We start from the raw sequence: 14,670 nt of genomic DNA, 5'->3' as shown, positions 1-14,670 counted from the left end.
CTGCACCTTGTTGTCTCGGATTCTCCAGCATCTGCAGTTCCTACTATCTCTGATTTAATCTTCAGGTACTGTTTAGTTGCTTGTTCCAGCTTAAATCTGCATATAATTGTGGGAGTGAATAGGTTTTATCAGGTAAAGGAATTCCTTCACCGAATTGATTTTTAAAAACAAAAACTAAAATCTCCAGTTTCTGGGCAGACATCTGAATTGTGCAACTTTGGCTCTAAATTCTGTGTATGTTTGCACCATAACACAACAGAATGCATTTGGATTACATAAAGACATACTGCTGCTGTTAAAATTAGAAGGTGCTTTTTAAATAAAAATAATCTCTTTTGTCATCTTCGGCTCCACACTTTATTCATAAGTTCAGGCAAGAAATCAGTGGTTGGCCTTCGGATGTAACTTAACCCTTAAGACAAATGGAAAGTCACTTTTCATTACGTTAGGGCATCAGAATTCCATCACCTGCCTTTCAGCAGTTTGTAAGAAATTTGCTTAAAATTTATTAATGCAAGTTCCAACATTCCAAGTTTAGATAAAACGTATATACATACTTTAAGTTTTTTCAAAAGACAAACAAGAACAACCATAAAAGTTACCATAATCAGAAGAATAGATCTTACACCTCAGATCATTTCCGATGTCTGGCTCTAGACTGGTACTAGGCATTTATGAAAATATTGATTTTGTCTTTTACAACTGTCTGATTCTGGTATAAATTTTGGTGACTCTGTTCCTGGCCCTAGAGTGCCAATACATCTTTCCTGAGGCATGGTATCTAAAACTGGATATCAAATTCTAGCTGGATACAGGCCCTGCAAAACTTAAAAGTTTCACTTGATCATTTTTGACATCCAATTCACTTCAGATAAAAAAGGTCAACATTCCAGTCACTCTTCCGTGTTGTGGAACTTGAAAAATCACGGTCAAGTGCTTTTTCTCTGAACTCATCGCTCAACTGGACATAACATTTCAAAAAGATTCAGTCCTGATAAGTGAAGTTGTATTAAAAAATCCATCTGAAGCAGTAAAGTTTGTTCACACTCAATGCCAGTGTACATTGGAATCCAGTGTGGCAGGAAATTCCATTCATCGAGTGGGGCTACAAATAAACAAAAGGTTCTATAACATGCTACAGGTGAAATATTGCTAATAATGCCAGGATTCTGTTGAAGATTCTTACTGGATCAACTGCTGAGCAATTCCAGTCACCGATTCTATAACATGTCTCTTTGAAGGATGTCTTTAAAGTGCTGCAGTTGCCAATGAATGCTTACTGATGAACAGGTCCAGGCGATTGATGCTTCCATTAAGTGAAACATGCATATATATTAATCTGCTACTAGTTCACGTCCTGCCTTGCATCAAGAAATTTAGTTATTACAGAGAGTAACTTGCTAAAATCTCAGTAAAAGGGACTTGATCATGTACTCATTATTTTCCCATCACCTAAAAGAAACAAAAAAAAAAGTCCTACTTATAATATTCCCCCAATTTGTAATTTAGGAAACAGTGATGTCTCTATTTTATCCTCCACTACACTGGATCCTTTGCCACACACCATTCCAATTTATCCCCTTCAATACTTGCACGGTATTAAGCTGCTGAGCACAAAACAACCTTTTGCAGATTTGGAACTAGTTATCCCAATTTTAGATAACCATGAACTGGCCATGCAGGAAAATATCAATGTCGAAACAGTACATAAAATTGGAACTAATATTTACAAGTGTGTATTGATCCTGTCAGGCAAACAGTGTTATCAATACTAGACCCAAATGAACTATACCCTGGGACATTACTTATGGAATGACTTCCTAGAAAATTTGGAGACATGGAATAGCATATTACCACGTAGCTAAGAAAATGGATTTTGTTAAACAGATCTTAAATTAATAAATGTACTTGTTTTTTTCTCAAAGCTCTCAATTCAGCAATGTGCATTGTTAAATGCACACTACAGCTTAATTAGCCACATCCACATTAATTTTCAATTAACAAAATTCATACATACAAAATATATTTTGCAAATATATTGCTCCATTTCATCAGTACCTCATCAACAAAATTAATAGCATCAAACCAATCCTGCAATGCATCCAGACAGTATCTGACCACAGTTCTGGTATATTCCTGTGTCTCCTACAAAGGAATTAACAAAAAATTTCTTGTCAAATTACAAGATTTTAAATTCAGTTCAATCAAGCAATCAGCAATCAGCAATGATATTCAAAAACTAACACATGCTGAGTTACTAATAACTTCTTAATTTCACCCTTACAATTAGTTTCCTGATTCTTACAGCCTCATGTATGTTGCTTGGCATCGCACATCCACCAAGGCAACTGAATGATTGCATTAAAAGATACCAAGTAAATGTCTCCTACCCGCTTTTTTATTTTGGGACGAACCTGTACTCATGTCAACTTCCACTTTATGCCAGCATCGCTTCTCTAGACTCAGTGGGTAGATACTACTGACCATTTTCCACTTTCCAAAATTAACATCTAGATCGCAAAATCCAGATGTGGACATTGATAAATTCAGGTGGAGTTGGTCCTCGCTCTCAGTTACTTACCGCTCCACAATATTAATCCTCCTGACTTGTTATTTAATAAAATACCTAGACACTTTAATGAGTCAAGTGCTCAGACCTCAAAACATTCTTTAATGGCAACTAAACATTAGTGTTGGTCATCACTAGTATAAAACATTACTTTCCACTATGTACGTAAAAAAGCCCTTCATAGCTCTGAAATGGACTTTCTGCCCTGCTGCATCTAAAAACCTCTGTCCTATTACATATATAATACTAAAATAAAATTCCGTCAAACCTACATTTTCAAAGTTGAAAAGTTCAACTTAGTCTTTCACATGACATTGCAAAAAAAAAAAAAAAAAAGAAAAAAAGTATTACACACTGCCTCTAGCACCTGAGCAACCTTTCTTAAAAGGTCTTGGGGACTGTAACAGAATGCAGTACCTACAAGTATGGCCTAAATCAAATCCCTAAAAAGATTCAAAAACAAAGTTGCTGGAAAAGCTCAGCAGGTCTGGCAGCATCTGTGAAGGAGAAAACAGAGTTAACGTTTCAGGTCCTGTGACCCTTCCTCAGAACACAAAACGCAATGTACTTTACAAATATAACTGTTATTGCAACCAATTGTCTTTATTGACTTTTATGACACTGATCAGCCAGTTTCAAACTCCATTGAACTCATTGTGTAAATTCTTGACCCTTCTGAATCCAATCTTTAGAATGATAAAATTGTACTTTGACTTTATCTGCAACTTTAACTACCTTGACTGGACAGTACAGTTTCTGAAAACTGGAAGTTGCCCAGCATCTAACTAAATGTTGTCCTTCTGCGACCTCAGTCCCCTTACAACATTTCTTTGCCCCTTCCTTTTAGCCATGTACTAAGTGACAATCACATGATACCACCCTTTGTAATTTTTGTGAAACTCTTTGTAAAAGCCTTTTGCAAATCAAAGTGCACATATTAGTATGGGAAAGTGGAGTCGAGCTAAATTCAGCCATGACAGAGCAGGCTCAAGAAGCAGAAATGCCTACTCCTGTTCCTATGTTAATCTACTTCCAGCCCAGTATGTTACTTGTTGAAAAATTTGTCTTTATTCATAATAGCATAGTACAGATGGTAATTTAACCCCTCGTGCCTGTTCAGTCACTGCACGAGATCATGGCTGATCTGCCATCTAAATCCAAATACCTGCCTTTAAACTTAATACCTTTGGGTTTTAAGAAAAAAAAATTAAAACTAATTGATCTAGCATAATTTGCCACTGTAGAAGAAAGATCCAAACTATTTTACCCATAAAAGTTGCTAAAAGTCTTTCCTAATTTAACTCCCCAAAGTCTAAGAACCAGGTTTATGCCACCAACCAGCTCCTTAATCTCCTAAATACGAGCCAAGTTTACATTACCTCCTAATTTAACCCGAGACCAATCTGATAATACTACACTGCACTCTTTTCAAGACCAATACATCCTCCTTGAAGGGGCGATATCCAGAACTTCTCTCGGCACTCTATATGTGGACTAACCAGGACTTTGTGCCGCTGAAACACGATATACATGTTCTTGTATTCTAGTCCTCTAATACAATGACTAGATTTTTCATTAGTCTTTGATTATTTTTGTACATCTGCTCATGACATTTTAATGATCTATGCAGCTGGCTACTCAGTAAATGAATATACAAAGTACACTATCCTCTTTAAATTCGACCTCACGTTTGCCTAGATTGAAAACTATATGCCAGTCTTACTTCCTTAATCTTTAACATCTTAAAATTTTATGTTTCTGAACACTAATTAAAATGATGCCCTTTTTTGAAATATTCAATCTATGACTTTCAATCCCATTAATAAATAAGGCGAATTGTTGAGACTCCAAGACCAATGTTTGAAGGATGCCTCAATCTTGCACAGCCTACCAATTAGAACACCTGCCAATTTATTTGTTCTCAATCTCCTGCCATGAAGCCAATTCCATAATTAGATCAATAATAAATTGTCTTCCATTCCATCAGTTCAGCTTTAGCCAACAGTGATATCTTCTGGAAATCTAGAAAAACAACATCCACGGATGCCTCCCAGTCAACCATTTCAGCCAGTTTTTCAAAAAAAAACTTCAATTATGCATCATACAAGGCAAAAAGTTGTTATTTTTCTAAGAGAATATAATAAACAGTCGGTGGTACGATTTTGCCTTCATTATAAAAAAAGTGAAGTGACTGTGCAAAATGTCACAATCCACTACAATTGTTCTATCTGCCGAACTTTACTAAACTACAGGACTTCCCTCAACCTTTTGCTGAACCATTTACAACTTTCTAAATATTAATTTACTTAACTCAGGCCTTTGCTACTTCCCCATTTTTTCCTGATTATTTTATCCTCCACTGAATGCCATTATATTTTTAAAAATTCTCCCAGCTGTATCATGTTATTGCCTTACTGAGCTTTTGACATGCTTTATTTAGCCTTGATTTTCTATTCACAAAGCAATGCAAATCATTTTTCCATCCGTGCATTTTACACTCCTCTCAAACTTTTACAAAAAGCTATTTGAATATTATCAGCAAGCCCATTTAGCAACATACATCATTAAAACCAACACTTGTCTTTTACTTATCATTTTCTCAATCATATTTTAGATATAAAACATACAACATAAAAAACATCTCTCACTTCTGACAATGGGTATGTGCCTTAAATGCCATTCTGTTATTCAAATACTGACAAATCTTCTATGTTACTTCAGCATTTTGTTTTTATTTCAGTTTTTATTAATCCTATGTGTTCAACATCATGCAATTCACCTTGCAACGAGTTGAAGAACAAAATCATTATCACATTCAAGTAAATCAAACACACTGAGGAACAAAGACCACAAATATGATCATTCATACTGGCAGATTATCAGTGTGCTGTTCCATGATTAATGAAATTCAATTAAGTATATTCCAGTAATTGTTCAAACATTATTTCAGCACTGAGCATAATTTCAGATTTTATATGCCTTGAAAAGAGGACATAGAAATATCTTACCCTAATTTTACAATGTGTTAAAAGTCCCCACATTGGTTGTGCACAGGCTTCTAATTCTGCTGCAAATGCAGCATAGTACGTTTGAGACTCAAATTCTACGTGTTCATTTAACTCTCGTTTGTTTAAATTCATTCCTAGAAAAATTGAATAAACAAGATGACAATGCAATTCAAACAAACAATGTAATCAGTCTAAAACAAGTCAATTGTGATGAGTTTATTATCACATTAGCATCATCGACAACTTGCAAGATTTGACCACTGGTTTTATTACTTAGACCATAAGGCCTTAAGATATAGGAGCAGAATTAGGCTATTCTGCTCAGAGTTTGCTCTGCCAGTCAATCATGGTTGATATATTTCTTAACCCCATCCTCCTGCCTTTTCCCCATTACCCTTGATCCCCTTACTAATCAAGGATCCATCTCTCTCAAAAACAAACAAACCAACATTCTTTCAAATGCCACTGAGTACAGATTATATTTGAAAGTGATAAACTTGGAGAGCTATGGAGATAGGGCTGGAGAATGGACTAGCTGGGTAATTCTTTGGGGAGCCCACATAGACACGATGTGTCAAATAGATTCCTTCTGTACTGTAAAATTCTAAGTGCAACATGTGTATTATCAAGCACTAATATTGTAGATGTTCAAATTAAAAATTGGAAACAGAGATTACATGGCATTTAGTGCCACTAACTTTTCTGCACACAGTAAAAGAGACAAAAATCACAATACATGTACTTTCTTTGGTGTATGTTTTGATAAATGTCATAGAAAGGGAGATCATAAGAAATAGGAGCAATAGTAGGCCATTAAGCACCGAGACGGCTGTATTAAGATCATGGTGCAATCGGATTATAGCCTAAACTCCACTTTCACCTGCTCACCCATAAATCTCATCTCCTTTGTCTATCATAACATCTACAATTCATCCTTGAATATATTTATTGATCAAACCTCCAATTCTCTATGCAGAACAGAATTCCAAAGTTTAACAGCCTCAAAAGAAAAAGTTCTTCATCTCCATCTTGATTAGAAAATCCCTTATTTTCAAACTGTGCTGCTTCAATCTTGACTCCACCTAGAGGGGAAACATTATTCTTGTGTCCATTTATTTTTTTATCGTCACATGTACTGAAATAGTGAAAAGCTTTTTTTAAACAAGTGGTACTGGCAGATCACAGCAAGCAAGGGATGTACAAATAAAAAAAAGACTTCGAGGCATATAGGTTACATTATTTGAGGCTAGAGTCCATTCAACAGTCTGATATCGGCCGGAAAGCAGCTGTTCCTAAACCTGCCCAGGAGAGTGTTCAGACTTCTGAATCTGAATCTTCTGCCCGACGGAAGAGGTCGTGGGAGGTCATTATCAGGGTGTGATGGTCTGGGCTACGCACACCTCCTTCTGCAGTTTCTTACAGTCCTGGACAGAGCAGTTGCCATACCAGGCCATAATGCACCTGGACAGTATGCTTTCAATGGTGCATCTGCGGAAGCTGGTGAGGGACTTTATGGACATGCCAAATTTCCTAAGCTGCCTGAGGAAGAGGTGTTGTTGTGCCTTCTTGACTGTCGCAATTACATGAGAAGACTAGGACAAGTTGGTGGTTATTGTCACTCGAGGAACTTGATGTTCTTCACTCTCTCAACCTCAGTTCCATTGATGTACATGGGGACTGGTTCTCCTCCTTCTTTCTGAAGTCAATGATATATTCTTTAGTTTTGCCCACGTCGAGACACAGATTGTTTTCATTGCATCACGTCACCAAGCCCTCTATCTCCCTTCTGTACTTTGACTCATCATTGTTAGATATCCATCCCACGACGGTGGTGTCATCAGCGAACTTGTAGATAGTGTTTGTTCGGAATTTTGCAACACAGTCGTAGGTGTACAGGGGAGTACAGTAGGGGACTGAGGACATACCCGTGTTGAGTGTTATTGTGGTGGAGGTACAGTTAACTAACCTCACCGATTGTGGCCTATGGATCAGAAAGTTGAGGATCCAGTTACAGAAGGCAGAGCCGAGACTAAGGTCACAGAGCTTTGAGAACAGTCTGGAGGGGATAACGGTGTTGAAGGCAGAGCTGTAGTCAGCAAGCAGAAGTCTAATGTAGGTGTCTTTGTTGTCCAGATGTTCCAGGGATGAGTGCAGGGCTAGGGATATGGCATCCTCTGGGCAAACTGTAGGGGCTCGAAGCAGGTTGGGAGAATGGAGTTGACATGGGCCATGACCAGCCTCTAAGCGTTTCATGATTATTGAAGTCAAAGCTATTGGGCAGTAGTTATTAAGGTGCATCACACATGTTTTCTTGGGTGCGGGGTTGATGGTGGTCTTCTTGAAGCAGGTGGAGACTTCAGCTTGTAGAAGGGAGAGGTTGAAGACGTTGGTGAATACATCTGTAGTTGGCCAGCACGGGATTGGAGTGCTCGGCCGGGGACACCGTCCGGGCCCGCCACTTTCCTCGGGTTGACTCCCAGGAAGACTGACCAGACTTTTGAAGCGGTGACAGAGGGACAGGTATATCTGTTGGGGCAGGCGTTGCCATGCCAGTGGTCTTCTGCTCAAATTAAACAGAAAGCTATTTCATTTTGTATCCCATAATGTTGTTTCAGCCTTGTCATAGACAGTGGGAGTCTGTTGTTTGGTAGATCTGGGCCTCTAACTTGGTGCAGTACTGCCTCTTGGCCTCTCTGATGGCTTTTGTGGAGATCTATCAAGTCATGACATGAGAAATCGGAGGCATAGGTCATTCAACCCCTCAAGCCTGTCCTGTCATTCAATAAGTTCATGGTTGATCGGCCCCAGGCCTCAACATCTCTTTCATTCCAGCACATTATAGCCCTCAACACCTCAATTTTAAAAAGTCTATCCACATCCTCTTCAAATACTTTTAGTGACCTAGCCGCTACAATTCTGAGGTAGAGAATTTCAGTCACTACTCTCTGGGAGAAGAAATTCCTTCACATCTCAGTGTGGAGTGTATCCTTATTGTGTAACTTTGCCCCTCAGTTCAAGATTCCCCACCAGTGGAAACACCATCTCAACATCTACCCTGTGACAACCTCTCAGAATCTTGTACGCTTCAACAGAATCTTCTAAACTCTTCATCTCAGCAGTCAGTCCAATTAATTTCTTTGTACTGCCTCCAATGCCTACTTAAATATGGGGCCAACACAGCCTCACTACGTCCTAACAGGATCTTCTATCTTTCAACACAATAACTTCACATTCTTCTACACTCCAAATCAATAACAATCCAAACTATTATATCTTTCCTCAAAAAGGCAACCCCTGCTCATTTCAGGAATCGGCCGAGTTAATTTTCTCTGAACGGTTCTAATGCAATGCAACATCGCAGTGAAGCTGTCTGGACAAAGTGTCTTGCAGTCGCCATCAGCATGAAGCATTCAGGGAAGAGAGTATCCTGCAACAACATGACAGTAAGGAATCTGGGAAAAGTGACGAGGGTCAAGAGGAAACAGCAAATTGGGTAAGGTCGGTCAGGTGAGTATTTATACTATTTAAAAATCACTGAAAGATTGTAAGGTCTTTATTTTGGGTTTATAGTTTGTAAAGGCAATAGTGTAGAGGTCCAGAGAAGGGCCCTAGTGTAAGTGATATTATTTGACTTTAAGGGCAACGTAAGAGTTGAATCTAAAGGGGTAAGGCATGGAAGGAGAGTTCAAGGTCATGGCATACTTCTCCTGCTCTATGTGAGAAGTCAGGCACAGTTCCAACACCTTGGACGAGAACGCACGCAGAAGATTTGGAACTGGAGTAGCAGCTGGGGACACTCTGGAGCATCTAAGAGGGTGAGAATATTATACTAAGCAAGTATAGTAAGAGAAGTGGTCACTCCCAAGACACTGCAGAGACGGAAAGATGACCACCAGGCAGAATAAGACGACTAGGGTGGTGGTGCTGAAATCGCCCCTGGCCATTCCCAGCGAAATAGTTACACTATTACATATTACCGGGGGTACAGCCTCTCAGAGGAATGTAGCAACAGCCAAATTTGTTGCACCATAGTTGGCTTGGTTGTACAGGAGAGGAGGAATAAGTGAGAGAAGGCTACATGTTGAATTTTCAATACTAAGGGGAATAGATAAATGTTTCTGCGGCCACAAACAAGACTTCAGAATACTGCATCCCAGCTGTTAAAGTCTCAGAGCGGCTGCAGGATATTCTGGAGTGGGAGATTGAACAGCCAGTGGTCATGGTTTACATTGGTTTTAAAACAAAAAAAAAAAAAGGGACACCTAAAAGCAAAATACAGATAGTTCTGCTATAATCACCTGTTTTGTTAACACGGATTGGCTATGACGTGATTGATGAATAGCGGACACTGTTTGGATAACACAAAAACTTTCTGGTTTACAAGTACTGCAATTTCCCTATAACATGATTTTCAGTGACGATTTTCTATGGCGCAAGGTCACACAAGAACGCAGTACTATGTTATAGGACAACTACCTGTATAGGGAGCTAGGAAGCAAGTTAACGAGTAAGACCTCAAAAGGTAGTGTTCTCAGTAATTGTGAGATCACATCAGTCAGCATTAAGAGATTGAGATCAAAAGCAACAAACTTAAAAAATAAAGTCTCAAGGCTTGTGAATTTTATTTTAGATAAAAGCTCATTAATTGAGAACAGTTAAACTGGAAAGAGTGGAGAAATGGAACAAGTTTGCAGAACTCAGGAGGTACAGAGAAACTGGGTGTCCTGATACAGGAATCATAAAACACTGGTACACAGTTTAAGAAAAAAATAGTCTTGATTTTAAGATGTAGACAAGGTTACATTTTTTCCTCAGAGAGCTACTCCTCTTTAGAATTTTCTTCCCCAGAAAAGAAAAATGTGCAGGCTGGGTCATTGAATTTATTCAAGGCCGAGTTAGATAGGTTTATGATAGACAAGGGAGGACAGAGAATTTGAGGCACACAGATAAGAAAGTCAATGATCTTATTGAAACTAAAATAGAAATTGCCAGAGAAACTCAGCAGATCTGGCAGCATTTGTGGAAAGAAAGTGAAGTTAATGTTTTGGGTCCAGTGACTCTTCTTCAGAACAGGAAGGAGGTAGAAGCAGGCTGTATGCTATTGGGGGAACTATCAGTTTAGACTTTGTGTGGGGAGATCCCCAGAGGAGATTATCAGCCACTGTGGACTCAGCCTGATGTTTGATGGTGCAGTCATGGTCCAGGGAAGATAGGAAGAAGGTGTCCGAAAGCTGGAGCTCAGCCTCCGCAACGTACAGATCTATACGCCAGGCTTGATTATGAATTTTATTTTATAATTTTACTGAATTGGCAGAGAAGGCTCAAAGGGCCAAGCAGCCTACTCCAGATTCCAAAAGTTAATGTTCCAACTAGGCTACAGAAAGAAGACATTATTCTTAATTATTGAATACTTTATGTAATACAAGTACCGATGTTGGGAGAACACTAAAAATAGCAGCCTCTGAAGACAAAACAAAATGAAATAATCCTTAGAAAGAAACTTACCTTGAAAGAAGGAAACAAAATTCATCCACATCTGAAGAAGCCCCTGATCTTCCAAGAAACGTTTTGCCACACTTTGATGTGAAAGGATGTTTATAAAATCACTAACCAAAGGCCAATATGTATTGTTCTTCAAGAGTGGCTCACCACAGTTTACAACAACATGAAAATTGTTTTCCTCATCTAAATGAAAGACAAGTAATTACAAAAATGAACACAAACTACAAGTTCAGAGTTCAATTATAACACAGAACTCAAATGTTTCCTTGTGACATACAAAGGCATTTTTGAAAATCCTGAAAGTGATGTTTTCGCATTTCTAATTTTTAGTACTACAAAATAAATTGTGCCCAATTAAACATAAACAGACAGTAAGGAAAAAAATGAGAAAGCCTGCTTTCTACAAGTTCAGAATGTCATAAAATTAAATTTCCACTCACCTTGCAACTCACTTTTGATAAGGCAACTTTCCATCATATAAAGTAGCACAGTGACCATTATTTCCAGCAGCTGACATTCTTCAGTCACCTGACGTGCCAATTCTTCATTGCTAAATAACTGAACACTAATATGAACAATCCTATTGGACATAGTGTCTGATTCATGGCTCTTAATCAGAGTTTTCATAATGAAGGCATAATGTTGAACAAACGTTTTAGTAAAAGCAATCTGCAAAATAAAGTAAAAATTAATACTGTAAGATTTCATTATTGCAGGTTGCCATCATACAGAAGTTAAGTGAAGATAACTTGTAGTCAAGGCAGAGTTAATGAACCAGCTGGTTTTTCCCTATCATTTTGTTAGTTTTACCAAAGTTGGTAAAGAATAAGTCTAGTATGTGCTAAATCCATTTTAACCAAGTTACCGAGGGCACCAAAATTTTGTTGTAACCCCCAACAAGAGCAGTATTAGGAGTCTAGAATTCCTACATGGATTGCTACTTAACACCTTTTGCAAAGTGAATCCACGATCAATGGATCAAACATTTTATCAACACTTTCAGTTAACAACCACTTGTGTTAACCACCCAAAACACCACCACCCACAGAACGATGTGGCATCATCTGCAAACGAGGGACATTGTGAAAAACATCCTATTGGAGATAATTCAGACTAAGTACTTGCCCATCACATCCCAGCCATTGTTCCCAACTCTGAATTATTAATCTCAGTTGGATTATTGCATTAAAAAGATCTCAACAAAACACACGCTCAATCACATTTCCTCCACTAGAACAAGATTTGGATGAGAAAACTGTGTACTATAACCAAGGTTGCAGGTGACATCAAAATAGGTGGGAAGGTAAGTGGAAATAACACGAAGAGTCTGCAGGGGGCTACAGACAGGTAAAGTAAGTGGGTTAAAAACTTGGCACATGGAATATAATGTGAGGTAATGGGGAGCTTTGCTCAGAAGCTAAAAGGAGCCAAATATTATTTAATTGAAGAAAGACTGCTGAAAGCTACAGAACAGGAGAGTTTGAGGGCCTTGTGTGTACACAAAAGGCCAGGATCCAAGTTCAGTGGTCAGTAGGAAAGGCAAATGGAATAGGGAATAGAATATCAAGTTAGGGAGGCTTTGTTAAAACTATCCCAGGCATTAGTTAGGCCACAGCTGAAATACAGTGATCAGTTTTGGGCCCCTTATCCAAGGAAAGGGATGATGAGGAATTTTTTGTCTCAGAAGTAGTGAATCTCTGGAATTCTTCTCCGCAGAGGACAGTCAAGGCTGCACTGTTAAGTACATTTAAGATTGAGACAGGCATACTCTTAGATCAGTAAGGGAACCAAAGTTTACAGGGAAAACGCAGAAAAGTGGAGTCAGAGGTTATCAGACAGCCGTTAAATGGCAGAACAAACTCAATGGGCTGAATGGGTTACTTCTGCTCCTTTGTTTTGTGGTCTTCTAGCAAAGTTTCAGATCAGGTCAAATTGCATACTCATCTTCTGACTTGAAGAACTTACCACTGCAAATAATCTTACTTAAATGCTTAGAAAAAAGAATACATACATAACAGAAGTAGCAAGAGTTTCAATTTCTGCAAATTTGATTTCCCATACCCAATGCAAACTTAATACATATTCTTGGCTTAGGATGATTACAATTTACATGAATGCTTGTTTCCTCTATGCAGCACAAGCAAAGTCCAGAAAACAATGCTACAATTAAAATTTTCTTTCTCACTTTAATCTAAGATTTTTATTTGCAGAAATTATTTGCATTTGAGTAGTAGAAAAAGATATTTTTCAATACACCTTAATTTGAGAAGTCTGGGTATATTATGCAAGGCTGTGCTATGTTTTAAACAACTGATATCTGATCTGATCATAGCCAGAAATCAGGTTGCAAAATGCCCTTGTACTGACCCAAAAAGCAGAATATGCAAGGACCCTGCAGGGAAAAGATAAGCCCCATTTTTTTTATTTTAATTTCCACCTTAACTTTTTCAGGTTAAGAATAATTAATCTAAAATTGTAAGCCATTATGTAAAATGGGCACTACTGAGTTTCACTCATCAATATGCCAAAAGTAATGCACCAGCACTATTACAACAGCCATTGGAAATCTCAGTAACAGACTGAAGTATCAGATTTCTAAATCAAAGTTACTTCATTCAGAAATGCAGGATACATGTCTGCTACTATTTCTTGCCATTTCATTAAAATAGGAATTATTTAGTTGACGAATATGCAAGGTAGAAGGCAACTTAAATAGATATTTAGTCTGAAGATAGAGTAACTAAATATCTGTGTTACTGAAGGCATGTTTGTTATTTAATTTTTCATAGGAGGTGTGTACTGTCTGCCAGGCCTGCATTCATTGCTCATCCCTAATTGTCCTGGAACTCCGTTACTTGCTATAGCGCTTCAAAGGGCAATTAAGAGTCAATCATATTAGTGAATCTCAGCCACATGCAAGTCAGACAAGATGAGAATGGCAGATATTCTCCCCTGATGGCTTAATGAACCAAAATGGATTTTTACAATTTATGACAGTTTCATGGGTACCATTATAGAGACCTTGCTTTCAAATCCAGGATTTATTCCTAGCTGCTACAGCAGGATTTCAACCGATGCCCTAAAGCATTAATTTGGTCCATCAGATAATAGGCCAGCAACATTACTACTAATCCATATTCTTCCAAAATTATTCCCTTCCTTTGTATAATTTGAAATTTGGTAGCAAAAGGAGATCAATTATTGCAATATAATTGCACTTTTGTATTAACGTCTTTTTTTTGTTTAAATCAAAGGGTGCAAGCGCTTTAGCTTGTGCTGTCGGAATACATGAATTTTAACTCAGAATCTTATACAGATGCTCTCCGAATGTGGATGCAACTACTTGTGCACTTCTGGACAGAAAACAGTCCAAGATAGACAATATAAACAACCAATCTGCTGTCTTGTGGGAACCAACAGTATAGCTACTTGCTTCAAGTACATTAAGCATGCAGTGATTACAAAATTTTGTATTAAATAGAAAAACAAAACATCTAAAATGAAATCAGAGATAGTAGGAACTGCAGATGCTGGAGAATCTGAGATAACAAGGTGTAGAACTGGATGAACACAGCAGGCCAAGCAGCATCA

At 38.1% G+C, this 14,670-nt stretch overlaps 1 protein-coding gene across 1 annotated transcript in view; it reads right to left on the bottom strand.

Moving 5' to 3' along the window:
- The window catches only part of ubr3 (ubiquitin protein ligase E3 component n-recognin 3), a 331,038-nt gene that overhangs the window by 253,966 nt on the left and 62,402 nt on the right, over positions 1–14,670 (bottom strand). The window contains exons 4-7 of the mRNA XM_048599210.1: positions 11,520–11,748; positions 11,083–11,262; positions 5,578–5,711; positions 2,059–2,145 (exon numbers count right to left, since the gene is read on the bottom strand). Coding sequence (XP_048455167.1) covers positions 2,059–2,145; positions 5,578–5,711; positions 11,083–11,262; positions 11,520–11,748 — 630 coding nt within the window. The remainder of the gene's footprint in view (positions 1–2,058; positions 2,146–5,577; positions 5,712–11,082; positions 11,263–11,519; positions 11,749–14,670) is intronic.

The sequence above is a fragment of the Rhincodon typus genome, chromosome 7 (assembly GCF_021869965.1).
Source record: "Rhincodon typus isolate 14 chromosome 7, sRhiTyp1.1, whole genome shotgun sequence".
NCBI classification, from domain to species: Eukaryota; Metazoa; Chordata; class Chondrichthyes; order Orectolobiformes; family Rhincodontidae; genus Rhincodon; species Rhincodon typus.
This window is presented reverse-complemented; position numbering and strand designations above follow the sequence as displayed.